This window comes from Sciurus carolinensis, chromosome 14 (genome assembly GCF_902686445.1).
Source record: "Sciurus carolinensis chromosome 14, mSciCar1.2, whole genome shotgun sequence".
NCBI lineage: Eukaryota > Metazoa > Chordata > Mammalia > Rodentia > Sciuridae > Sciurus > Sciurus carolinensis.
The window spans coordinates 7409451-7436663 of record NC_062226.1 but is presented as its reverse complement, the minus strand read 5'-3'; the positions used below and the strand labels follow the sequence as shown (position 1 = coordinate 7436663).

Below are 27213 nucleotides of genomic sequence, written 5' to 3'. Positions count from 1 at the left end.
ATCCCCAGCCCTTTGTCTTTCTTATTTTGATAGAGGGTCCCACTAAATTGCCAAGGTTGGCCTCAAACTAACAATCCTCCTGCCTTGGTCTCCTGAATATCTGGGATTTCGATTTCAGTTAGCAGAGGGGGACGCCTGCCCACCATTACCTGGCTTTCCTGGCCACCTTCCAGGTGACTCCTCCCTCCCTTCATCAACTGACTCTAAGACCCAGGCTGTCACAGGTTTCTGACTGTCCCTGGGCAGATCTATCCTGTCTTGGAGGTGCTTTCCTCTGAGAACGAGGGGAGGTTGGGCCTGCTTACAGTGCATGGAGGTGGCTGCTTCTTATCCATCAGGTCTCATCAGATGCCACAGTCCCCAGGAAGCTGCTTTTTTCAGGTAGAGATAAGGGGGTCCCTTCTTTGTGCCCCAAGTGTCTGTCAACACTGCTACATTTGAATTAGCTGATTATCTCCATCACCTGTGAATTCACTAAAGGTAGGGTCTGTATCCCCACAGAATGAGGCTTGGCACAGAGTGGGAGATTTGAACTAATCAACCAGCTTCTGCTCTACTTGGGGCTTGAGAGACAGATGAGGTGGGAACCTGGCATGGCTCACTCCCTGGGGACAGAATTGGTCTTTTGCGGACCTTTAGGCCCATCACTTTTTCAGGGTTCCTGAGACAACTTTCCTCTTAGGGTTGGACAGGGGAAGGAACTGATAATCAGCCTCTGAGGTTTAAAAGGGCTATGAGTGGGGTCAGCCCTGAGGAGTGGAGATAATGCTGTTTGGGGACAGTCAGAGGCCTTCTATCTGGCCTGGCCCAAACCATTAAGCCTTCCTGCCACCTCTGAGCTCACTGAAGGTATGGGGTGAGTTCACCCTTCCCCAGAGCTTGGCTAATCCAGTAGGCTCTTCAGTGGCTTGGGACATTCAGGAACAGGGGTGAGGGGCCTGGAGACAAGGCCTGCCAGGGGCTTTAGAAAGGCTGGGAAGAGACGGCTACCTCCTATAGCTTGGGCTGTATACTCATGTTTTCATTTTGTCTACATTTGCCAACTAAGGAAATAACCAGGGAGTTTTTTGTTTTTGTTTTTTTTTTTCTTTGCGGTGCTGGGGATCGAACCCAGGGCCTTGTGCTTGTAAGGCAAGCACTCTACCAACTGAGCTATCTCCCCAGCCCACCAGGGAGTTATTTACCCTCAGGCAGGCTCCTTAGAGGCCACCTGGCCCGTGAAACCCCACTAGGCTCAGGGGTCAGAGCTGTCACTAGATGAGTCTGGCAATTGCCCTTCTGGGCCTGTTTCCTCCCCAGGAATCTGCAGTAACAAGGTGGTGGTGACTGATTGCCGTTGGGTCTTAAAGGATCTGCTTATGTAGGCCTTCCCCACCCACAGACTGTTACTTACACATCCAGCTTCCTTCTGATGTTGTCTTTGACCCCAAAGTCAATATGGCAAATAGCAACAATAAAACAAAACAGCAAAATAAACAAAAAATGCAATATTTAATCCCCCCAAAACCGAGACACTGACACTAGGCTGATTTCCCCTTACAATGTTATTTTCTATGACAGAAGCTGGGACAGAGATACAAACAGCCCACAGAACAGGGAGCAGTGGTGGCAACATTGTTAGAAAGGAGGATTAAAAACAAGAGACAACAAACAACCCATGATGCCCCTCTTCTATCTCCTCCCTAGAGACAGGAAACAGGGACAGTCTCCATCCTGGCAGATCATTGGTGGGGTAACTAGAAAATAAAGAACCCTAAAAATAGCATAGACCTTTATTTTCTTTAAATCTCCTGGTAAAAACGTTAAACTGTCTTTCAAGAAGATTCCAGACTGGCATTGCACAGATCAATTCCTTTCCAAAAATATCTCTTAATATATTCTTTCTCTCTATATATAGAATTTGAAGTCCAGGCACTGTGGGTACCTGGTGGGAATTCACTGAGATTGAGGGGACCTGAGGTCTGAAGAAATGGCTCTCATGTGGGGATGAGGCCAGAGCTCCAGGCCTCTGGCTCTAGCCAGCCTTCATTTGGTTGTGGTTAAATTCTCAGCCCTGTTACCCTGGCCCAGGGCCTGGCCTGGGAGGAAGTGGCAGGCTGTCTTCTGGGGTGACCATCCAGCTCAAACCTTAGCTTGAGGGGGGCTGCAGCTCCTGGTTTGGCAGTCTTCCCCACAGCATCAAATCTAGCTGCTGTGTGCCTAAAGCCCCAGAACTCTGAATCAGACCCAAATTAGACCCTGACTGTACCTCCCCTGGGCTGGGTGAGGTCAGACACAGTTTCCCCATGTTCCAGGGGGTCACCTCATCTGAGAGAGCTTCCTTTTAAAGTGCCAGGTCTCTGCCAGGTAGAAAAGACTCCAATGAACACAGTCTTCTCCAACCAGAGCCCATGCTCTGTCACCCCGGCAAGCACCTTCTAACATTCAGTTTCTAAAGAGTTATTAGGTGACTGAGACAATGACGACAAAAACCCCGGAAATGTTCTGGTCCCAATGCCAGGATGCTCCAAACCCCCACTTTTGCTAGCTGGGGCAGCCGGGGACTGGGCAAGGAACCCTCCCACCTGGGGAGGACACCTACACTCTGCCCAGAGAGAACCAGCACCCTGGCTCCAGCCCCACCGCTTCCACAGCCCTGCTGGGACCCAGCCAGCAGGTGGGGGAAGAGAAGAGGCACCTCCCCTCAACGGGGGAGGAGGAAACATCGAACTAAGAACTAAAATAAAAAGAGAAAAAAGAAAAAGGAAGGAAAAACCCTATAGGGCTAAGTAAACACCAGCCCGCTGGGTTTATAAAAAATGAGAGAACCTTAGGGGGCAGAGAAGTCTGTCCAGGGCCTGGCTGGCAGCCAGAACTCCTTCAAGCAAATACAAGGACCACGGGCCAAAGTGCTGAGAGCAGGGGCTTTAGCAAGGGCAGGGCGGGGGCAGGGCCAGTCTGCTCCCCACTGGGATAGCAGGCCCCTGAGGGACCCTACCTCTCCTGAACCCAGAGGTGGGGAATGCTTACAGAGGAGGGCCGAGACCTGTCTGGCAGGGAGCCAGCTCCAGCCAGTCGGGTCCCAGCCTACTTGCCTCTCCAGCATGGCATCAGCCTGGCCAGCTGACCTGAGGGCAGAGACAGGGGACTCTGCTTGCCCAGCCCTGCTGGGCTCTAGTCCTTCCTGCAGGAAAGCCAGTTGCTCAGGATCCAGCCCTGGGCAGAGGGTACCGTAAGCTCAGGCCTGAGCTGGGCTAGGAGAGCAGAGGCAGAGCCACGTTCCAGCCGGGCTGCTTGACCAAGGCCTCTGACCGCACAGCAGCAGCACCCAGGAGTCCTTGGGAAGGCGGTAGGGGGACAGGGAAGGGGCCTGATGAACTGTGCATGTGCAAAGTGCAGGCTGCCAGGGCAGCAGAACATCACCAGGGGGCGGGGGTCTCATCTGGAGTGTGGGTAGGGTCTGAGGTCTTGGCTCCCAGGAAGAGGCCGCCAGCGGTTCCCCCAGGACACAGGGAAGGGACAGTTGAAGTACTAAGCAGTGGGTCACAGGTGGCAGGATTCTGGGGATGGTCTGGTCCCCCGAGGACCTGGAAGCAATGGAGCAAGGCCTTTTTGGGGCCTGGCCAAAGCTGGTGCTCCTGAAGTGAGTCACAGGGGGAGAAACCCCTCTGCTACAAGCACCCCCACATGTTGAGCAGCTGCTGCGCATCTGTGGCTGGGGGCCAGGTCAGTCTCTGGCAGGGACAATCTTGACCCTCTCTGTCTTTCCCCCTGCAGCCTGGGCCCACTTGTCCTGCCCTCTAGTGGTTCAGAGAATATTCACAGTGGTGCCCAGGCCCTCATGGGCTGGGAGGGTCCCCACATGGATGGGAGGACAATGGAATTATGCTTTGGGAACAGGAGTGGGCTAGAGTACATGGACGAGGCACAGAGGAGATGCGGCGCGGATCCGAAGGGGAAGGTTCCTCATGGAATGATGTGGGTCTGGATAACCAAGAAGGCAGGGCCATTCTCCAGTTGGCACACCTGCTCCTCAATGGCTTTCGATCACGACTGGCTCGAAGACCCCAGAGGAGACCCTGCAGGGGAGACAGATGGGCATTGTCTACTCGATGCTGCAGTTACGAGGACTCCCTGGGGGAGGCTTCAGAAGCAGGCAGTCCTGAGCTATAGAGGGGCTGAAATTGAGGCTCAGCAATGTGGTCACTTGGCCAGGGTGACAGAGATGCTAAGTAGCAGAGTCTGCAGAGGCCCAGAGAGATGGCACGAGTTGTGCCCAAGCCTCTCCAGGCACCCGCCACTCATGATCCCTGGTGTGCCGCCCCCATCCCCACAGTAACCCTGGCTTATTTGAAAGAGAGAAACCAAGGTCAGAGGATGGTGGAGCCATGGGGAGGGACCTGACCTCTTCCCTGCTGTGGCTAGACCACCAACGGCGTCATGGACGTTTGGGGCGCAGCATGCCACCCTGCCATAAACTTCCCCCAAACCCAATTCCTCAATTTCAGAGGGGGCTGGGGAGAGGTGTTTACAGGCTTCCAAGGAATCCCCATTTTCTTGCCCATCCTATGCTGGTCAATTCAGGAGGCCTGCTGGGAAATGGTGACTGTGCTTCTAAGCTTAGGCCAGCAGGGGTCAGCAGAGCAACACAACAGGGCAGGTCCTGGGCCCTGGCGGCCCAGCTGTCTCTTCTGCTCTGGACCCAGACCTTAACTGGGCACTCTTCCCCCTGGGGCACCGGAAAGAGCCTTCAGCACATCCCACATGCAGGATGCTCAGTGAGCCGGGTGTGAGCCAGGTGTGAGTGGGCACATGCTTTGAGCAGAAGCCTCTGCGACCACAGGGTTGCAGCACAAGTCTGACCCTGCCATCCCTTGTCTGTGAATGTCACTGCTGCTCCTGGCTGCATCCCTGGCACCGAGCTCAGGGTCTGATATGTAGCTTGTGCTCAGTAAATAAATGAGTCATTGCCAACACTGTTTTAGAGGTTCCTAGATTCAGGAGGAGGGGGAAAGAAAAGTAGGGTCCAAAATAAACATGTATTAAGCCCCTGCTGTGTGCCAAACCCTGCACTAGACCTTTTCCCTGGTGACCCCATCAGTGCGAGTGTCCTTTAGGTTTCCATGGAGGGACAGGGAAACAGGCTCAGGAATATGTGACTGGCCCAAAGTCACACTGTGGTGATGAGGTGGCATTTAAAACCAGGTCAGGAGGCTGCAGACTGCTCTCACCACCATGCCCCATGGCTGCCTGGCAACCCCGTCCCTGCCCCTTTGCCCCTACCTGTTGGCCAGCTGGATGCCACTCAGAGTGGTGGAGCCATCGCGGCTCACGAACAGCCGGAGGTTGCTGTCTGTGGGGACAAGGAGGATGGAGGTTAGGTGGAGGGCGGGGACACTCCAGAACAGGTGCATCGCCCAGCTCCCTCGGGCGGGCAGGCTCACCCTCCGTGTTGCTGCCATCTGTGAAGTCTTGGCTCTGCATGATCTTCTCCACAATGGTGTCCGCATCAATCCGCGTGTCGTCCACCCACGTTGGGTGGCTTTCCACCGAGTCCTTCTTCCGCCTGGGAGGGAGAGGGACAGTCACATCAGTCAGGGTGGCAACAAGACACCTGGAATGTTCCAGCTGCATTCTATGTCGCATTTCGTTTAACCCTCACACCAACCCAGGGTGCAGGTGCTGTTATCACCTGCTTTGACAGATGAGGAGCAAGTGGCCTACTCCAGGTCACGTAGCATGTATGTGGAAGAGCTAAGGTTCAACTCAGGGCACAGAGTCTGCTGGGCCCACAGACCATGCTCCTGACCAAGAAGCAGAACCACCAACATTAACTACGCACGAGTGGCTCGCAGGCCTCGGGCTACGCCCCTCATGACCATCAGCAGTTAACCATCACCATCCAACCCTCTCAAGTGGGGGCCCTGCTGTCCCTGTGTAACAGGTGAAGAAGTACGAGGCTTGGGGCAGTGGGAGGGGTCTGTCCTTCCAGGAGCACTGAGTAGCGGGACTCACCGAAATGAGCGGTCTGACAGATGCAGAGGCCGGGGAGGCCGCGGTGGCTTTTCGGGAGGCCGATGCTCCCGCTCACCACCCTCTGGGCCCTCCACGGCTATGCTGAGGCCACCAGAGGCACTACTGCTGGTGGACGTGTTGCGGCGGTGGGTCAAGTCCGAGAGGCTGGAGGAGCAGGAGTGCTCCGTGCTGTAGCCTGGGGGAGACAATACGGGGGGTCATCACAAGGGACCTGGGACGTGGGAAGGCGTGGGAGCAGGGCCAGGTCGCCACTCACCAGAGATCTTGGACTGCTGGCTGGCATAGCTGGAGTTGCGGGAGTGGCCGGAGTGGAACACTTCCTCGGGGCTGGACAGGTTCTGGTCTGGCTCCTCTGGCAGCCCTGCAGGGGAAGCAGGCTTACCCAGAGGTGTCCCCGCTGCCCTGACACTCAGCCTCCCACGGGGCACGCTGTCTCCACACAACAGAGTGGCAATGACGCACAGACGCCATCTGAACCCAGGTCCCTTCATTCCACAGACAGCTGTTGGGACCTCCTAGTACCAGGCACCCGCCACTGACCAGTGAGGAGGAAGGCGGCCGAACAAAAACCGAGCCGCAATCACTCATATCTGCAGCGAGTGGGGAAAGCTTCCTGAGGAGACGGCCTGGATGCCGAGATCTCCTGGATCACGCACATAAGGAGGCAGCCAGACGGCACCAGGGACAGGGTCTCCCAGAGAGGGGTGGCACAGGCAGAGGCCCTAGGGGCAGAATGAGCTTGGTCTGTGGCATGGGACAGACTGAACGGGGTGGAGGAGAGCAGGGAGCGGCAGGGGAGCAGCCAGGTCCAGAAGGCCAGCTCAACTCCTCTATCCTAGTGCGCTTCGGAGGAACCTTCCTGGTGCTCCCCAGCAGGAGACACAGGAAGGGGATTTTACTGGGCTTTGAGTACCACCCACCGGCCTCCCCACCAACGTGGAAGGGCTCATCCACTCCCTGCTCCAGGAATAAGCACGCCAGGTCATGAACTGGACTCCAGGCCTGTCAAAGTGCCCCCAAAGCCAGATGGCTCTTTAAGTCTCAAAAGGTTCTCTGTGTATGATAGGAGACCAGCTCCAGGGGCAGATGGGGACTCGAAGTGCACCCATCCCAGGAGAGGTGCCTCTGTCCCTCTGCATGAGGGCACCTGTGTTGGGTGGTCAGGATCCCAGACAGCTCTCTCCTCTGGGAACCCCCGTTCTGGTGCTGGAGAGCAGTGGTGCCAGGCAGCTCCTCCTGCATGGAACCTCCAGGCCACGGCAGGCAAGAGCCCCAGCTCTGCTCTGGGTCTCACCTGCTGCAGCTGTAGGAAAACTGGGCCCTTGAGGTCAGAGGGTCCCTCCCACTTCCAGGCTCTGGGGCAGAGCCACCCAGGAAGCATCTGCTGAGCTGCTGGGCCCATGTCCTCTCTAATGACTCTTATGGGAATGCAGTGATTACTAGCAGTCCCACTTCTCAGAGCACACTGTGTAATGGCCAGTCAAGGTCACATGGCAAGCAGGAGGGCAGGAGCACATCATCCTCCAGGCACACTGAGTCCCACACCTGAGGTCACAGTACAGATGCCACCTCCTCAGGGAGGCCTTCCCAGTGCCACTTAGATCCCAGATGCTGGGCCTGTCTCCACATTCAGCACATCTGGAGGTGGACGTGCCTGGGTTTCTTATGCTTTGGTTAATGCCCACTTTTCCTGTTGCACTGGAGGGTGGCAGGGCAGGGAGATGCACCCCTCTCAGTGCAGAGTGCTCTGTGCACTAGGGTCCCAGCACAGTGGGCAGCACACTTGGTGCTCAGACCACGACATCTATGGAAGCATGGAGGACACACACCATCCACCACCAACCCCCTTTCAGCGCCATCTCCCCCAGGGTGCTGCTGAGGTAAAAGCTTGGGTTGTGGGCAGGGGGGAGTGGGTAGGTGGGAATGGTACCTGAACCCAGGATCGTAGGTCGGGCCTTGGAGGACCGGGACCCTGTCAGGGAGTTGGTGCCGCTGCCACCACCGCCGCTGGTCCCACCACCTTTACACGTCAGCTGCAGGGAGGAGTCCTGGCCTGGGATGGAGATGGACTTGGCAGTGGACGGTGGCCTTGGAAGGACAGATGGGTATGACTGGGGTGTCCCCTCTCAGGATCAGATGAAGACAGGGGAGCCCTAGGGCCTGGAGGAAGGAAGGATCCCTGTCCCCTCATCCCCAGTGCCCAGGATCGAGGTCCCACTCCTGCTGCAACCAGGTCAGCACTCACGTTTTGAAGCAGGGGTCTCCAGAGAGCAGGAACATACCGATGGTGACCTATGGGAAGAGGGCAGGAGTCAGCATGCTGCCCAGCAGCCTCCTGCTTCCCCTGCACAGCTGGGGCTCTGGCAAAGCACCTGACCACTCTGAGCTCCCATTTCCTGCGGAGGCTGGAAAGGGTGCTGAGGCCTGCCTGGGGGCGTGGGCAGATGCAGCACATGGGTCTGCTCAGCTGGGCACCACGGAGTGTGCACGTCGGCGCCTCTTATTTTAAATGACGACTAGCTGTTGTGTGCACATACTAATGTGTAACAAATCCCACCACTACCTGCAGCTAACGCATCAATAAAAATGAAAAATAAATTGTGATCAGACACTGAGCTCCTCCAGGGCAGGGCCACGTTCATGCCCACCTGCAGGGCCCAGCTGTGAGGGACACAGCCCACCACGGCAGAGCGGGAAGAGGGTTCACAGAGCCCCTCATGGGGCTGCAGGACACTCACAGGATCCACCAGGCGGGCAGTGGCTGGGAAAGTTCAATAAAAGTAAAGCATGAAGCCAATTAGGAACTGACCATCCACTTGGGCAAAGACTGGCAATGGCCCAAACCTGGCAGAGTTGAGATTCCAAATCTGGACTGAGATGGAACAATAGGCAGAGGGTGACAGGGTAGGAAAGAGTTTCTTGGATCCCAGGGCCAACACTGACCTAAATGCTGATCATGGACTGAGGCTCCCCCTGCCCCAAGTACTGGAGATTGAACTCAAGGACACTACCACTAAGCTACCTTTTCAATTCTTATTTTGAGACAGGGTCTCTCTAAATTGCTGAGGCTGGTCTCAAACTTGTGATCCTCCTGTCTCAACCTCCAAATCACCAGGATTACAGGCATATACACCATACCTGGCCTGGGCTTAGAGTTTTAGGGATTATTCCACTTGGCCATGAGAGCAGTCTATAAAGCAGGGGAAAGCCCCAAGTTGTAAAAAAGGAACCAAGATTCAGAGAGGGGAAGTGACTGCCCAAGACCTTGCAGACGGGACACGGGGCAGTTGCCCTTGAATCCAAGGCGACCTGACCCCCCGGCCCTTTGATGGGACTGGCCCAGGGTACACAGGCTCACTGCTGGGGAGCTGAAAGGCCTGGCCCCCAGCACAGCCAGCCTGGACTCTGGTGCCTCTGGAGCCCCTGCTACCATCTCATGCCAGTTCTGCATGGGGCACAGCTGGCTCCTGCTGGGTTGGCTCTTGGAGGTGGTGTTTTCTCAATCAGGTAGATAGGTGTGGAGAGGCAGGAAGACAAGTGTGCTGGTGGTGGACACCCAGACATTTCTGTTCCCAAGAAGCCAAACAGGCAGCTGCCGGAGGGTGGGCGCTGTCCTGGCCATCGGAAACCTGCACATGGCAGTGGTCAGAGCAGCCTTCCTGGTGCACATGGGACCAGGCCATGGGTTCTACCCCACCCCTATCCACCAGGAGCCAGGCTGCCTTGGGTCAGGTAGGGCAAGTGTGTCTGTGTGTGTGTTGGGGGGGTGCTGGGGACAGGGCCTCAGGTGCATGCGCAAGCCAGGCCAGCACTGTCCCACCAAGTCCCACCCCAGCCCCTGGGCGATGTTTTCTTTCTTTTGTTTGGAGCTGGGTTGTGGAGTCAAATGGCCATGGGGGTCAAGTGCCAGCTTTCCTGAGACGGGGCAGATGGAACTTGTTTCAACTGCGCTCCTCCTAGGAACACCTGGGGGGCAAGGCAGGAGGCAGCAGACAAGCAGCAGGGAACGGCTTGCGGAACATGCTCACTGAGCACTCACGACTGCTGGGCCCACCCCACCACAGGCGGCGAAACTGGGGTCCCGGCCCCAGGGCCCACCTACGTTCCCAGTGTTTCTTACTGCCTTCCAGGTAAGAACCTGTCCCCCTCCCCTGGTGCTGGGGGTCAAACCCAGGGCCTCGTGCATACCTGGCAGGCACCAGACAACTGAGCTGTGCCCAGCCCCAAGAACCTGTACTTCAGTGACCCTCTGGAGGACTCTGATGGGGAGCAGGTCCACCCCACCCGGGGTGGGATGCAAGAGGCGGCAGGGTCCCTGGTACCTTGAGGATGGAGTTGTCCTGGCGGGTGTTCTTCGTGTCATATCCCTCCAGCAGGCAGCAGCGTACCGTGGAGCCCGAGCCCGCAAACTCTGCGAGGTTCAAGTCGGCGAAGCCCAGCTGGGAGGGGAAGAGAAGCATGTGGGAGGCTGCAGAGCGTGGGCACGGGGCGGGCAGACGCACCGGAAGGGTTAACTTGGCGAAGGTGGGGGAGGGGAGGGGCAGGCACAGCCCTGGGCCCACCCCATGGCCCTCAAGAACTGTTGTGTAACTAGCACCCAGGGACTGGGGCCCTGGGTCAGCAGCACTGACGAGGCAAAGCCAGGAGCTCACATCCCTGAGTGGCACAAAGCACCCTTTGTGCCGCGTCCCAGTGTGCACTGAGGCCAGCACGCCTGAGATGAAAGGACATTGTTGTCTGTGACACAGACACATTGTTCCCTGGGAAACAAGGCCGTGCTGTCGTGAGCTGCCAGGAGAGCAGGAGGGGGAGGAAGGGAGGTTCGTGGGAACTTGGTAGGGTGGGGTGAAGGGACACCCCATGAGAGGCCTGGGAATGGAGAGAAGAGACCCTCTGCGGAGTGGGCAGGATCCTAGGGAAGTGCCCTGACAGAGGCCAGAGTGAGGGGCTGGTAGGCAGAGTCCAGGGTCCAGGCAGGCTGCTCCTCTGACGCAGATGAGGAGCGAGGGGCGGGGAAGGACGTGGAGGAAGCACAGGAGGCATGAGCTGGGTGTGAGACTCATTGGTGACTGCAGGGGAAGTGAGGTTGAAGTGGGGGTGCAGGGCTTGGGGACTTCAGGGACAACCTAACCTATCAGGGACATTTACTGAACACCAGATGCATGAAAGTTTCTGCTGCAGTGTTTGGGGGCACAGGCTCCAGAATCAGGGAACTGGGTTTGGAGCAGCCCTGCCACCACTGGCTCACAGAGGGACGCACATTTTTTTAAAGATGAGGAGACTAAATTCAGGGACAGAAGTGATTTGATCAGGGACACACGGCTTGACTGGCAGGAACAGCACTGGAACTAGGCCTGATCAGCACCAGGCCCTGGCACCAGCAGCGCTCTGGGCAGGTCCCACTGCAGGGGCAGGGGGCAGTGTGTGCCGTGCTGGGATCCCATTGGCATCTCTAAGATGCTCCTGGTTGTTTGCTGGTGGCTCCTTGCCTAGGAGGGTGACTGTCCTCACCCAAAAGAGGACATGGGGGGAGAAATGTCAACTCTGACAGCTCCTTCCACAGCTGGTTCCAGCTACCCTGATCTCCATGCCAGGGCAGCCCAGGGGTCCTGGAGCTCTGTGAGTGGGGAGTGGGAAAGGCCAGCTGGCTCAGCTCCCCTCAGGTTTCTCACAGGGGGAGAGGAGAGGCGAGGTGAAGACATGTCCCCTCCTGCCTGATGACACAGTCCACACTGCTGCTGCTGGGCTGGCCTCCCAAGAGCCACAGAGGGTAAGCTGGAGCTCCCCACCCAGGAGGGCAAGCACAAAGTCCCCACAGAAAAGGCCTGGGGGCAGAGCAGGCCTTATTCAAAGCCAGGGTCGTCCTCTCCCACTGTCCCAGCAGAAGGGCCTTCGCTCCACAAGCGCTCCACAAGACTGAGCTGTCTGCAGTTGCTGCGAGAATCCGAAAACAACACATGGATGGCCAGGACTGGGTGGCCAGGACTGGGGACCGGCTCAGTCTGCTGTGACCAGCCCTGCAAAGGGATGCTGCTGCCATTAGAAAAAGTACAGAAATCTGGGATGACAAGAAAAGATGCCCAGGATGCACTGCAAGTAAAAACCCAAAGTTACAGAGTTTGTGTACTTTAAAAATCGTACTGCTCTCGGGCACATGAACGCATGTAGAAGGCACTCATTTTACGTTTCTGTAAATCAAATGTGTGTTTTTACTTACTGTTCAGTATGTAAAATATATCTTTTCTTTCATTTTTTTTTTTTCCTTAAAAGGTCTAGGGGTTTAGCTCAGTGGTAGGGCACTTGCTTAGCCAAGTGTGAGGCCCCAGGTTCCATCCCCAGCACCTTAAAAAAAGAAAAGGTCAGAAAGATCCTGACCGCCCCAGTGGTGTGGTGGAAGAGGAGAGAGGAGGGGATTGCTCTGTGAACTCGCACACTGTGCACTGCCACACGCAAACCCTGCACTCATATGAGGTGCACAGACTGCCAATAATGAGAGTCCCTAAAAACACTGCATTGCACTGGGTGCAGTGACACACATCTGTAATCCCAGCAGCTCGGGAGGCCGAGGCAGGAGGATCACAAGTTCACAGCCAGTCTCAGCAACTCAGTAAGGCCCTAAGCATCTCAGTGAGACCCTGTCTCTAAATAAAATATAAAACTGAGCTGGAGATATGGCTTAGTAATCAAGTGCCCTTGGGTTCAATCCCTGGTACCCAAAACAAACCTAAACAAACAAAAAAACATAATCCACTACATTTCGTGTAGGGCTGAGTGTCTCCTGTTTGGAGCAGACAGAGGCAAATAGTTCTTCTGGAAGCTTCTCTTAGGCCCCCCAGTGCCACCCTAGCCCATCCCACCAGCCCTTCACACAGCTCCTCTTACCTTAGAATAAGCCTTCCCGCCTTTCAGTTCCTGCACAGGGAGGGAGACAGGAGCAAGAGTGAACAGGGTGCCCAGGGGCCTCACGTCTCCCCAGATCCCCCCGAATCTGCTGGGGAGGAAGAGAGCTGGCAGCTCTCCGCAGCTTCCCTTTGAGGGGACATCAGGGAGGGGTCTAAAGCCACAGATGTGACACCCCCCACAGCCCTGGGCCCAGGAACCCAGCTCACCTTGCGCACAGACACACGGAAGACGCAAGGGTCTAGCAGGCCTGTGGCTGGGTTGGCACTCATCTTACACACGAAGGTGAACCTCTTCCGCCAGCGCACGCAGTTCTCCTGCACCTCCTCCCTGCAGACCAGGCCAGACAGGGGAGAAAGACAGTTGGCACAGGGCCACGTCTAGGGGACCCTGCTACCAGCAGGAGGGGAAAGAGCTCTCCTGTCTCACTTGGTATCACAAGTGACAGTATTTTCACAAGAATGTGCTGTGTAACCATGGAAACCCAGAAACGTAATGAAAAATGAGGAAAGAAGACAGCGGAGCAGGAGGGCTGGAGCCAGAGCCCAGTGGGCCTGCTGACCTGCTCCTGCTCCCAGCATATCTGCTACCTTGACCGTGGCTGGCTGCTGCACTGCCCTTACCTGTCCCAGCAGCCAGGCTCCCACTGACCACCTCATGGGGCCCTCACATCAGACTTCAGTTTCACCTGGCCAGTAAAGTGCTGAGCTGGACCCTCAGCCTGGTCCTGCCAGACCCCAGAGCCCCTTCTTCACCACGAATTGCAAAGACAATGACATCCTAACGCTGACCCTGCAGGTCGCTTCTCACGTGCCCAGCACTGTTCAAAAACCTTAAAAGCCCGTGGCCGCTGGCGCCTTCTTGGAATGCAGACAGGTGATCGTGCCAGACTCTCCCAACCACCCTCAGCCACCTCTAGAGGACCCAGGTGCCCTGAGCTGCGACCCCTCCCCAGGCCCACCACTGGCAAGAGCAGAACAGAACTGAACGCAAGCTGCCCAGCAGCAGCTGGGGGTTTGGTCGTCCCACCGAGTTCCTCCTAGGCCCAGGAGAATGACCACACAGGCAAACCAGCACCCCTTTATGGAGGAATCAGTGGGCGGGAGCGGCTGAGCCCAGCTGGGCTGGCTGCTGTGGGGGCATCAGGAGGCCAAGAGCCTGAATGGCCACATCCCTTCCACCTGGCAGAACCGGTGCTCAGGAAAGGGTGGTCACAGAAGGGTGGGGGCGGCATGAGACCATATCTCAGCTCATCCCACCTAACCGGATGATCGAGCGAACAGCTGAGGAAGTAACCACTCTGTACCCTGGATGACCCTAGGAGCCGGGTCAACCACCTGTAGGGCCCTGAGGGCGGAGGGTCAGAGTCACAGAGAGGCAACTCCGAGGCCCTGTGCTTGCTTCTCGGCCGACTCCTCCAGCAGGGTGTGTGCCACATGCCTCCACAGCTGACGGCACTGAGGCTTGGGGAGAACACTGCCCCCTCCATCCGCGATCACGGGCTGTGACTGACAGGCAGGGCTACAACCAGGACTTCAGAGGCAGAGCCCTCAGCAGCTCCGCGGCTCACAGGCCCAGAGCCCAGGAGAGCCCAGCAGGCAGGACCTGTGGGCTCGTGGGGCCAGCAATGCTTGCTATGTCCCTGAGACACCCAGCCATGTCCATCTGGAAACTGGCTGTCACTTTCTCAAAGGGTTAAACACGAAGTCACCAGATGACCCAACAATTCCACTCGCAGGTATATAGCAAGAGAAATGAAGCCCATGTCCACAAAACCTTGGGCCTGAGTGGCCACAGCAGCACTAAGCACAGTAGCCAAAAAGGGAAAGCAACCCAAACGGCCATCAGTGGGAGAACGGATGACACGTGGTCCATTCACACGATGGAATGTCACTCGGCACTTCACATACTAGTGTATCGCCCTAGTCACGTGAACGGAGGACAAACGGCGGACAGCTAAAGCAGACGGGGGCAGAAGCGCAGTCTCATTTATGTGAAGTGGCCAGAAAGGGTAAATCCAAGACAGAATGGAAACTGGGGGTTGCCAGGGCTGGGGGAGTAGGGGAGACAGTTAATGGGTACAGGGTTTCTTGATGGAGTGCTGAAAAGGTCCAGCAAGTGACATAGCGATGGCAGCACAGACTGTGATCCCAGAGATTCGGGAGGCTAACTTAGGAAGCCTCTAAACAATTTAGCGAGATCCTGTCTCAAAATAAAAAATAAAAAATAAAAAAGGGCTGGGGTTATGGCTCAGTGCTTAGGCACCTCTGGGTTTAATCCCTGGTATCAAAAAACAAAAAACAAACAAACAAAACACACTGAACCACAGGCTGGGAATGGCATGCCTGAGGCCCTGGGTTCACCCCAGCATGGGAACCAATCCAAACCCCTGGATTCCACACTCTCAATGGGTTATATCTCAATAGAACTGTTCTACCCTGAGAATATATATGGTGGCTCGGACAGAAACAGGGAGGACAGTGCAGGGAAGGTGGGCACTGGGCAGAGATGCAAGGTGGTGGCTGCTACTTCAGGTGGGTGGCTGGTGATAACCTTTACGGCAGTGATAATTGAGAAGGGCTCACAGTGAGAGAGGATGTGAGAGTGAACAGAAAGTACAAAGGCCCTGAGGTGGAAAAGAGCACAGAGGCTGGTGGTAGGTGAAGAGAGGCCAGTGGGGAGACTGGTAAGGGAGGAAGGTGTGACCTCCAGGGTCACAGTTAGGATGCTGGATCTCATTCTGAAAGTGACTATCTTGCCCCCATGGCTTGTGGCTTTGGCAGCAGCTGAGAGCAGACATACGGGAGGCAGAAGAGCACAGAGAGAACAGAGCAAGACAGTCAGAGCTCAAGCTTGAAGAGAGAGGAAGGTGGGCGTGGCCCCAGCCGCCCTACCCAGCCGTGCGAGGAGGTGCCAGTTCTGGGCAGGTTTAAACACCCAGGGGAATTACAACTAGTGCCTGGGAACAAAGCTGACTGTGACTGCGGGCTTCCTCCTGTCCCCTCTCAGACACTGCCATGGGGATACCCTGCCAGGTCAGCCTGGGAAAGCCAAGGGAGCCCTCCCAGGCTCAGGTGACAGGAGTGTCCCCTCCTGCAGGAAGGTGAGCCTGGGCAGGGCCACAGGATCAGTGCTGGGCCTCTGTCCTGTTTCCATGGGGCTCTGAACAATCACCTATTAGATGCCACCACTCACATGGGAAGAAACTGGCAGCCTTGCCCTGGCCTACCCCAGGGGGTCACAGCAAGGGTGAAATAAATGCCACAGCAGTGGCCCCTTCCTGGGCCACTTTTCAGATGAGGAAAGGGAGGCTCAATGCTTCACAGCTCACCTGAAGTCCCAGAGCTGTGGCAGCAGAGCCATCTGGACCCCCCATCTGTGCCCAGGGCCTGTGTCTCAGCCCTGCTGCCACAGCTGCCACCAGGACAGCACAGGCTCCCCATCAGACCCAGGTCCCTCCAAAGGGAGGGAGCTGGCCAGGTCAAGTCTGAAGAACCCTCAGAGACCTGATTCACCCGAACCTTTTATGAAGCACCCATGACATGCCGGGTTTGGCAAGCCCAAGAGACACGGGTCATGAACAGCAGACAAAGTCCTGCCCTCGAGGGGCTGGCACTCCGGCAGTGGGTAGGAGGCCAATGCACACCCTAGGATGGCAAGTGCTGCAGGGAGAAAACTAGGGACTGGATGAGCGGTGCCCAGGGAAGCAGGAGCACCCCCTTGTGCAGGAGCACCCGCGGCTGCAGCATTAGCGTCTGCATTTGAGGAGAAACCCAGAGGGGCAGCAGGGATAGACTCAGAGTGTCAATGGGATCGAGTGGGCAACCGCCAGGAAGACGGGGAAGGAGGGCAGGTGGGCTCTGCTCACCGAGGGCGCGGCAGCCCCTCCCCACCTGTACTTAAAACGCAGAAGGGTCCCACCCTCAATTTCTTTTTAAAGTGACATGTGTACATGTCCACATGCACAGAGAGAACTGGAGATAACCATGTCACACTGCAGAGACTGGGACTGCCATAACCCGCTGGCCGTGCACAATGGCACCCAACATGTCCCCAGAGACCAGAGGTGCAGTGAGCTCACCATCTTGGAAAGGGGAAGGTGTGAAGAAGTAAAACAAACAAGGATCTAGAAAGGAACGTTAGCAATAAGATGTTACTAGGGAAAACAGCAGTGCGTGCCCGTGCCCGTTTGCCCTGCTAATGGGGCTCGGAAGTGCAAATTTTTTTCGGTTCCAGAGGCACTTAACCCCCGAGTCACATCCGCAGTCCTTTTTATTTTTTATTTTGACACAGGGTCTCACTGAGTTGCTGAGGCTAACCTTGAACGTGCACTCCTCCTGCCTCAGCTTCCCGAGTAGCTAGATGACAGGTACGCACCACCGCACCCGGCCAGAAATGCAACTTCAAAATGACAACATCTTCGCTTGCATGAGGCCCTGGATTCAATCCCAGCACTAAATAAAGGAATAAATAAAACAACAAAACCAAGGCTCAGAGGAAGAGATCATTTCAGCCCAGCGAGGCCCTAAACCCTGGACTCCTGGCTCCCCAGACACAGTTTATTCACACTGGTGTAAGGAGACAAAGCACAGAAGGAAGGGGGCAGTTGCTCAGGTCTGTGGTGCAGGTGAGGGATGCCAGGGCCTCTTTCTTTATTTGGTCCCAAGAGTTGTACCCAGTTAATTTAAATTGAAAAAGGAGAAGATGGGATGAGGTTAGGAGGACTGGGTATAAGCAAAGCAGCGCGGGGAACCTCACAGGCAGACTGGGTGCCCCTTGGAAGAAGCCACCAGTCAGCCCCACCATCCAGGGTTCAGGATGTGCTTCCTAGTTCCCACAGCTGGGGACAGGTAATTACAGAGACTGGTTTCTTTTTTAGCTATAAGACACACAATTAGATGTGCAAATCCCAGCAAGGCAGAGGGAGCCCTCCCTCCACCGCAGCCACTGTGACCATGACAGGCAGAATTCAGCTATTTCTGAGCTGTCCTGAAATAGAGTGGAGCGCCCCACCAGCAGATATCCTCAGAACCTCCACACTGTCCTGGAGCTCTCCTGGCCCTGGAAAGGCCAGCCCAGCAACCTGAGCCTCTGGCTCATCCCAGGCAGAGGACAGTGCAGGGACACCCAAGGACCTGCACCTCTGTGATGGACCTATGGGAACTTGCCATGGGTGCTTGCTTGGGGTGGAGGGCACGATGTGGGCGAACCTCCTGGAGAGTTCCAGGCCAAGGGGAGGCCGAGGCTACGTGGGAGATGACTAGCACTGCTCCAGTCTGAGAAAGGAGGGAGACACCAAGAGAGCAGGGGCTGCTCCCGCGCAGTGATGCCAGAGCCAGGGACTTGAGCCTGGGGTGGGCAGGATGAAGATTGGGGAGAAAGATGTCCCAGGCAGCAGAAACGGGACAGGAAAGATCTGGAAGGAAGGAGGTGGCTCTTGGCTCTAGAGAAGGCCGAGAGCAGGACCAGACTGCTCCGAGACTAGGGAAGCGCCATCTCGGTGAGCCTTGACATGTCTGTCAAGGGTGGTCTCCCTGCCACTGCATGGGGCTCTTGGGAGACTCTACGGTGCCACGTCCAGGAGGATACAAAGAATTCTGCCAAAACAGTATCTGTGTGGTCACATCTTCAAAGCATCTTCCTCACTGGGTATGAGGAGGCCAGGGAGGGTAGTGGTCGCCATCAGGGACCCATGCAGATGGGAACTGCATTTCCTGTCTTTATCACAATGGCCTCTCTTCCAGAACCCAGGACAGAGGCAAGCCAATGCTCTGTGCTCTCCCATTGGGCCTCACCTTCAGCCACCAACACAGAAGCATCCTGTGCTCCAGCCCCACTGCACAAGGCATGCGTTATGCACAAGTCCAACGGGCACCTACAGTCCTGCTATGCTGTCAGCTCCCACTACCACTATTAGTGCCAGCTACCACTATCACTCCCATGTCACAGATGAAAAGGCTGAGGTCCAAAGATACACACAGCAGGGCCACATGCTTCCTGCGGCAGCCCACCCCCAGGCTGCCCCTTTCCCCTTCCCTAAGTCAGTTGCCTCAAAAGCAAGAAGGTTAAGTGGACCCTTGGAGAAGGGAGGTGCAGGCCTAGCCTCCCAGCACCCAAAGACTATGAGGAGGCCTCAGAAGCTGCAGAGGGTGGCAGGCCAGGCTGCAGTGTTACCAACCTCGGCTTCTCAAATGGCCACCCTGCAGGCAGGGCTCCTTGGCATACCAAGGCCAGCTCTCTGCCACATCCCCAGTACCTGCAGCACCACTGCCCGGTAAGTGCAATAAGACCCCACAGCTGTGGCCCCAGATCTCCACCATGTGGGTGGCAAGGGGTCAATGCCATGGGAGTCACCTCCTGGGTACAGATTGCCATGGGCCAATGGGCCCATGAGGCCTCTCCTCTAAGTTAGAGCTCAAGTGCACAGGTGACTGGTGGTCACAGCAGAAGCAGAAAGCCCAGAGGCGGGGGCCAGGGGGGCAGCCCAGCCCCCAGGCACCCCTGCACCACCGCAGCACTTCACCTTTCCAGCTGCAAGCAGTCTCACCACCAGAGAGCCTGGCATGGGCCCTGCCTGGCAAGAAGTAAGTGCTCAATCTCACACGAGAGTGGTGTGGGGCGCCCAGACTCGAGTGAGCTGAACACCTCCACAGCTTGGCACAATGAGGATTCCCCACAGGCTGGTCCCAACTGTAGCCCCTTGGGACAGAGTTCCTCTTGTGAGGAGCTGTCCTGTGCACTGTGGGACGTTTAGCAGCACCTGCCAGTTGCACAACCACATGTATGACAACTAGAAACGTCTTCAGACGTTGCTGAATCACCCACCCCATTGCAGATCTTGGGCGACTCTTTAAACAAGCCCTCAGGAGATTCCAAGGCAGGGAGCAGGCACCTGGCCTGACCATGAGACCTGTGAGGGACCCAGGGACCATGCAGCACCTGGGAAGGCTAGTCCCATTCAGCCCGGGTAACAAGGGTCACCCAGCAAGCTCCAATACATGCGTCCCTCTCCTGTCATGTGGCCACCCACCCTGGGCCCTGCCCACTCCCAGCCCGCAGATCCCCAGGCTTGGCGGTCTTCCTGGAGGATCGAGCGGCTGCAGTGATGCAATCCAGGTCCCGGCTGATGAAAGCTAGCCCTGGCTGGGCAACGGGAGCCTAAGAAGGAAACTATTTAAATCCACAACATGTGCCCGTGCTTCCCCGAAGGAGTGCGGCCGCCTGGGGAGGAGCCCACCCCGGGACCAGCCATGGCATCCGTCAGCCAGGGCGGAAGAGTCAACGTGGCAGCCCGGCAGCTCTGGTCTTTGCCAGGAGTTCAGGGCCACGTGCATGGGAAGCAGCTCGTTAAAAGTTCTGGCACAGTCAGCCCCTCCTCCCGCAGCGAGACAGCAAGCAGTTCCTAGAAGCAAACCACTTGGGCCTGATGCCGGAGCCCCAGGCTGCCTGCTCTGCTCCCTAAGGATGGCTGGGGGTAGGCAGGTAGGCGGAGAGTGGAGGCTGGCTGCAACAAGTGACCCAGATGGGCAAAGTGGACAACATACGGGGCCCTGCAACTCTAAGACAACGGGTGAGGGCCTAGCCAGCCATTCAGGCTTGCTGGGGATGCGACAGGGTTAGGAGTAAGAATTCTGGAACCAGACACCAGGTTTGAATCCTGCTGCTCTCCAGTCAAGTAACGTTGAGAATGGTCTTCAAAAAAGCAGCACAGGCAGGTGCCAGCAAACCTGTTTTATGGACACAGGTAAGCAGACACCCTGATCTGTCTTCTGTCCCCAGAGCCCTTTTTATTTTTGATTTTGAGACAGGGTCTTGCTAGGTTGCTTAATTAAGACCTCACTACATTTCTGAAGCTGGTCTCGAATTTGCAGTCCTCCTGTCTTAGCCTCCCAAGTGACTGGCATTAAAGACACATGCCGCCACACTTGGCAGACTAGAGCTGTTGCCTAGGCTCCAATCTGTGAATGTGATTCTCAACTGATGCCAGGGGTTGCTCCTCTTATAAGAGCAACCTAAGAGGACAGCAAGTGAAGGGATCCAAAGTAAAATACTGGGGGTTGGGGTGCGGCTCAGTGGTAAAGCGTCTGCCTGGCAAGCACAAGGTCCTAGGTTCAATCTTCAGCACAGGAAAAAAAAAAAAAAAAAAAAAAGGAAAGAAAGAAAAAATAAACAGCTGGCTTTGACCTGAGCAAAGGTGCCCCCACCACCCAGTGTGCCCCAGCCTGGCTCCTGTTTCCTGGACACTTCTCAAGTATTGACTTCCTGCTTCTGCTTCAGATGAGGACACCAACAGGGAGTGTAGGCACTTGCTACGGATCACAGAGTGAGAGGTGGTCTGCACTTCCAGTCCCCACCCTGCAGGATCCCTGTGATATCTGCCACGAGCCACTCTCAGGGAACCGTGTTGTGCAGCAGCCTGAGTATCTGTCACACCTGGCCTCTGCGAACAGGCTCATGCCCAGCGAGAGATGTTCACTGGGTCAGAATGTAGGGTCAGTGGGATATGACCTGGACCAAACCCAGCAAGACCCACTGGTGCTGGGGAACAAGTGAGGACAATCCAGGTTGCAGGGAGATGTGAGAAAATGCGCCCTGCAGGCAGGTTCTGCAAAGTGCTTAAGATCGGCTTCCCACTGCTGGGCACTTGCTCCCTGTCAGGTGCTGAGCCAAGAGTGTTCCCTGCTTGACCTCCCCAAATCCACAGCCCATCATTCTTATGTCACAGGCTAGGAATCTGAGGTCACAGGTAGGGAAGTCACTTGTCCAACATCTCCTGGATGGCAGAGGTCTGTGATCTGAACCCCTGTCTGTCTGATGCCAGACCCCCATGAACCCCAGGACTGAACAAGGCCAGAGGCCCCAGGAATTCAAGTGAAAATGCAATAAGCATCATACTGGCCTGTGGTAGCAACCTCCCCTCCAGGATCCATGACTGCAGCAAACACAGACTACAGTGCTGCCTCTGGTCGGGGACTCCCTTTCTCAGCCTGCCAGATGCCCAGCGGGCCCACCACAGAGGCATGGGAAGGCGGAGACACTGGAGTCCAAAACCAGGCTCTGCCACCCAGGTTCTCAGCCTCTTTCATAGCCCTGTCCCTGTCGTGTGGAGCTGCTACCAGGCACACAGTGTGCACCTGCTACGGTTTAGATGTGAGGTGTGCCCCACAAGCTCATGTGTGGGACAATGCAGGAAAGGTCAGAGGTAAAATGATAGGGTTAGGAGAGCCTTAATCTAATCCGTGCATGAAAGCCCTGATAGGGTTCCACTGATGGTAACCGTGGGCAAGCAGGGTGCTGCTGGAGGAGGTGGGTCCCCACGTGTGTTCCTTTGGGGTTTATGTTTTGTCCTGGTGAGCAAAGCGCTCTCTCTCTCTCTCTCTCTCTCTCTCTCTCTCTCTGCTTCCTGGAGCCATGTTCCCATCTGCTGTCCTTTGCCACACTCTTCCGCCATGATGTTCTGCCTCACCTTGGGTCCCAAAGAATGGATTCAGCTGTCTATAAACTGAGACCTCTGAAACATGAGTGCTAAATAAACTTCTCCACATTTAAAACTGTTTGTGTCAGGTCCTTTGGTCACACTGATGAAACAGCTGACTAAAGCTGCACCCTTGCTAAATGGGGGACAGGGCCTAGCCCTTCAGAAGTAACAGTGCAAAAGGATCAGACCTCTGCACCCAGGAAGCATACAGAGCCCCTGACCTAGTCCCCTTCCCTGCCCCAGGAACACTGATCTGGTCATTTTCCCAGGCCTCTAACTGAGCTGGGACATCCAGAGAGCTGCCTGGCAGGTGGCCCAGGCATGAGCAGCCGCTCCTGGCTGACTCACCCTTGGGTGGTGTTTGATTCACCAGAAGAGGAGGTAGGGAAGACAGGAGGAGGAAAAAGGAGGGAGGGATTCCCGTTCCCAGGATCTGGTTCCGTGAATGACTGGACTCAGGTCCCGTGGACACCTCTGTCCTCTGCACTCCACCCCTCAACCAGGCCCATTCTGAGGGCACCCCCTGTACATACAAGCTTCCTCTTCTGGGCCTGGATCTCAGACATGATGAAAGCAGAGACAGAGCTTGTCTCCCGGAGGCAGGGCTCCTGCTGTGCTTACAACTACCTGTCCTGTCCCAATGCCAGTTCCTGGCACACAGTGGGTACCCAGGAGTATCTGATGGCCAAATGAGAGCTTCCACAGGGCTGCCCAATGCCTCCTTGCACCACTTCCAGGCAGAGCTTCCCAGCTGGGCTCTCACCGCCTTCTCGCAGAGCCTAAGGGTCAGGGATCATCACCACCATTGGATCTGCCACGCAGGTATTCCCGAGTCACACAGCATTTCCTGTGACTCCTTAGACTTCTGAGGTGACCATAAAGTAGGGACTCCTTTTCTTCACAATCTGGCACCAACTCAGACCTGTTTTTCCAGTCATTCTCAGCAGCTCCCAGGGATTCCAACCACAGAACGAAGGGTTCAGGGTCAGGAAAGACCACAAGGGTCTGATTCACCAGTCTCCGTCTCCTCCCTGGACACCTGATTCTCCACAAATGCACAGGCCAAACCTGGCTAATCCCTGCCTCTGTTATTCACTCCACACGCATTTACTGAGTGCTTACTACAAACTGAGTGGGACACTGGGGACACCTCTGAACAGGCCAGGCCTCACTCAGGCTTGCCTGGTGCTATGCTGGGCATCTATGCTGGGTGCTATAGGGTCACCAGCTATAACATGTGACCCTCTTTAGCCGACACAACCCTCTTAGGAACGGCTGCAGCTCAATGCCAGCCTTCTCTTGGCTCTCAGGGAGCACATCAAAGGCCAACCCCAATGAAAGGGTTTGGGGCAGCACAGGCAGAGTGGTGCTGTCCCCCTCCCCTGCTCTGCTCAGAGGTTTCTGAGATGGATGTGTCTATGATGTCCCCAGTTCATGGGCACCAGGGAGGGACCATAAGCATCTTGGCCAGGGCAGTGGCCCAGCTTGATCACGATCATTTCAATGGTGAATCTCGGGAAGACAGAAAAGGAAGGAGAAACGTGGGTTTTCTTTTCTGCCTAGCCCTGGGTCCCCTTGGTCCATTGGCCTGGATTGACACCAACTACTGCCACGCCTTTACCAAACACAACTGTTCCAGGGACTGTGACAGGTACACAACAGACAGTCACCCCTTTCAACCAAGCACCACAGAGGAGCTTACTATCCCATTTCAGAGATGAGGAAAGCAGAACGGAGAGATCCAGCAGCCTGGAAACCTAGGAGCCCACCAAGCCTCAGAACTGCCCGGCAAGCCCTGCTGGGGTTTGCAAGAGACAAAAGGAAAATTCCCAGAGAAGGCTGCTGGCAGCCACTGAGACGAGCCACTGCCTGTAAACCAGAGTGATGCCCGTGTGTCCGGATGGTGCAGCCGGGTCTGCCAGAAAGCCCCAAGCACCTCCTCAGCTCCCAGACACCCAAAACGTCGCCTCGTTTTTGTCTAGAGGCTTGTTTCTGGCATAGAAGAGTGCAGCTCATGGTTCCTCAGAGGGGACATATCCAGAAGCAGAATGGGGCAGGCCCAGAAGCCCTTCCAGACATAGCCCTCGCCCCAACAAAGATATGCGCGCCCTGACCGGCACGGAATGCTTCTGCACGTTGCACAATGGCATCATGCCGCCTGTCAGCCTTCTCTGTTCAACTGAGTGGCTGGGCTTCGTATGTAGCAGCAGCAGAAGGCACCTCAAGTTTTGTTTTTAACCATCTCATGAGGATGGGGTGCAGAGCTTCTCTGCTGACACTCGCCTGACCTTCTACAACCTGCAGCACCAGCAGTCCACCCAATTACTGTCCTTGGTGGTTCTAAAACACAAATCTGACTCTCAGCCCTCACATGGAACCCCTCTCCATGGCCCTCTCCTACTCCAAGCTCGCTGCCACTGGCTCTTCATTTGGGGTCATCCTCTAACTCCACCCATCCCCTGAACCCCAGGCCAACATCACTTTCTTGGATCTGTCACCGGAACTCTAATTGGATTCACGTGCCTCCCCTACAGAAGGGATCCTGGAGGGGGCTGCATCTTCAGGCCTCAGCTAGCACCCCAGCCACAGAAGGTGCCCAGGAAATTGTCAGAACAACTAGGGGGAGTCTAGGCAGAGCGAAAACCACAGGAGTGCTGCCCCACATGTCTGCAGAGTCTGGCTCTCAGAGAGGAAGTGGTGAGAAGCAAGGGTGCATCAGAGGTGAAGAGGACCCAGCTGGGCCCTCCCCAGCCCAGGCTGTGCAGCCCCTCTCGGCAGTTTGCTCTGTTTTTTAGCTTACCGAGGCCTGGCCAGGTGCTGAGCACACCCATCCTGATCTCAGGTAGCCCTCCTGCCCCCAGGCGAGCACCCCCACTTGGAAGAGGAAGCTGAGGCTACCTGGCAAAGCCCCTGGCTGTGGTCACAGAGCCACTCAGCTCTGCCAAGGTGCAGCTGTGGTGCTTGAGTCAGGCCCCAGATCCCTTCCCACCTCCCAGTCTGCTGTGAGCATTGCTGTCCCTGCAGGGCAATTCACCCAACTCCAGCCATCAGGGCCCTCAGCTGCCTCTCAATCACAGCCTCTGAGCCCATGGTGGCACCCAGCTGCCTGGTGCGTGGGTGAGAGCTGCTCCTGACACGGACTGATACTTCCAGCACAGGCTAGGGGAGGGGCTGGGCTCAGCAGCTGGCAGTGGCTGCTACACAGTGCAGCACCAGCACCCTCACTGGTTCAGAGCCAAGGGAAAAAGTCCCAGCCTGGCTGCAAGGCACAATGGCACAAGGCGCAGTGACGCACGCCTGTAATTCCAGCAACTTGGGAGGCTGAGGCAGGAGGATCACAAGTTTGAGTACAGCCTTGGCAACTTAGTGAGACCCTGTCTCAAAAATAAATAAAGAGGGCCAGAGGTGTACCTCAGTAGTGTGACCCTAGGTTCAATCCTCAGTACTAGAGGAAAAAAATTAAAAATCCCAGCCCAGGGGAGCACCAACCCACAACAGCAGGCCCCAGAACTAAGCAGGCCCCAGAACTAAGGTGCAATGAAGGCCACTCCTGCCCAGGAAGGACCCACAGTCTGGGGAAGAAACTAGACACATGGATGGGGACTGGTGCCCTGAGATGAGGGCCTACAGGGGTGACAAGACCACAAAGTCTATGGAAGGCTTCCCAGAGGAGGCAGCTCTTAGGCTGGCAGGCGTGGGAGAGGAGAACTGAGGACGAGGCAGCCACAGAATAAAGACAAAGCAGAGATGGAGCCCTGAGCAGGAAGTGCCCTCTCCTGGAAGCACTCCATCCTCTTAGCCCACTGCAGAAAACCAGCTGCCACAAGGGGCAAGTGGGGCACATCATTTGGCCCACAGCTGGAATGCAGCCCAGGGATAGGACGACAGACCTTAGCATACAGCGTGTCCACCATGGGCAGCAGTAGAACTGGACGCCTGATAGGTGTTATCTTGCCATGTCCTCCCCAGAACTCTGTGAGGCAGACTGCGTGCTTCAAGAGAGGAGGCTGGGATCTAAAGCCCCTTGTCCAAGGTCACAGGCAGTGAATGGCAGGTTGGGGTTCGGGGGAGGGCAAGACAAAACCCCAACAGGCAGAGTCTCCTATTAGAGCTCCTTCCCCCAACCACTGAGCCAAGCTGGCTGGGTGGCAGGGTAAGGAATGTCCACTGCCAGGCAGGAGCTGGGTAGGGTGGCGATGCAGGCAGTTTTGGGCCTACATTTGAGAGTTCTTCCCAGCCCTGGGTGCCAAAAGATGCTCAGAGAAAAGACTGAGGGTTTGCGACCTTAACCCTATTAAGTCACCAAGGCCAGGCACAGGCTGGGCAGCTTCAAGTCAACCAAACACCTCTGGGGCCACACAATCCTAAGCACTTGCCAGGAGAGGTGGATAATGAGCAGCCACACCCCCTCCCCACCCACACTCGCTCCAGGTCTCTTCTAAGCAAACGTGGCAGCTTGCCCCTGCTCAAACCTTCCTGTGGCTGCATGGTGAGAGGAGGACGGATCTAACTGTTGCCACAGTATTACTGCCAGGTCTCCAACTCCACCAAGAGTCCCTAGGCTCCTAAGGTCTGTTCACAGACTTGCCAGCAGCTATCCCACTACCCCCAGGCAGAGCTCCTTGAGAGCAATCAGCACTGCTAGGTACTCATAAGAAGGGCCTGAAGTCCCTCGGGGTCTCCCAGCCCCCACTAGCCTGCAGTGTGTCTGCTGCTAAGAACCCCAGGCCACAGCAGCTCCCAGGATGAAGCTTCAAGTAAGGAACAGGACTCAGGGAGCAGCTTTGGCTCCACAGAGTCAGACTGCCTTGCGTCAGGGC

At 56.2% G+C, this 27213-nt stretch overlaps 1 protein-coding gene and 1 non-coding gene across 2 annotated transcripts in view; both read right to left on the bottom strand.

Moving 5' to 3' along the window:
- Positions 1–1089: 1089 nt before the first annotated feature.
- Trnav-uac (transfer RNA valine (anticodon UAC)) lies at positions 1090–1163 on the bottom strand. Its single transcript has one exon. It is a non-coding gene; the product is annotated as a tRNA-Val (tRNA).
- Positions 1164–1472: 309 nt separating this feature from the next.
- Eeig1 (estrogen-induced osteoclastogenesis regulator 1) overlaps positions 1473–27213 on the bottom strand; it is a 32474-nt gene continuing 6733 nt past the window's right edge. Inside the window, exons 2-11 of the mRNA XM_047524639.1 lie at positions 13125–13245; positions 12898–12927; positions 10338–10454; positions 8261–8307; positions 7946–8103; positions 6272–6376; positions 5995–6190; positions 5424–5545; positions 5263–5332; positions 1473–4058 (exon numbers count right to left, since the gene is read on the bottom strand). Coding sequence (XP_047380595.1) covers positions 4013–4058; positions 5263–5332; positions 5424–5545; positions 5995–6190; positions 6272–6376; positions 7946–8103; positions 8261–8307; positions 10338–10454; positions 12898–12927; positions 13125–13245 — 1012 coding nt within the window. The 3' untranslated portion in view covers positions 1473–4012. The remainder of the gene's footprint in view (positions 4059–5262; positions 5333–5423; positions 5546–5994; positions 6191–6271; positions 6377–7945; positions 8104–8260; positions 8308–10337; positions 10455–12897; positions 12928–13124; positions 13246–27213) is intronic.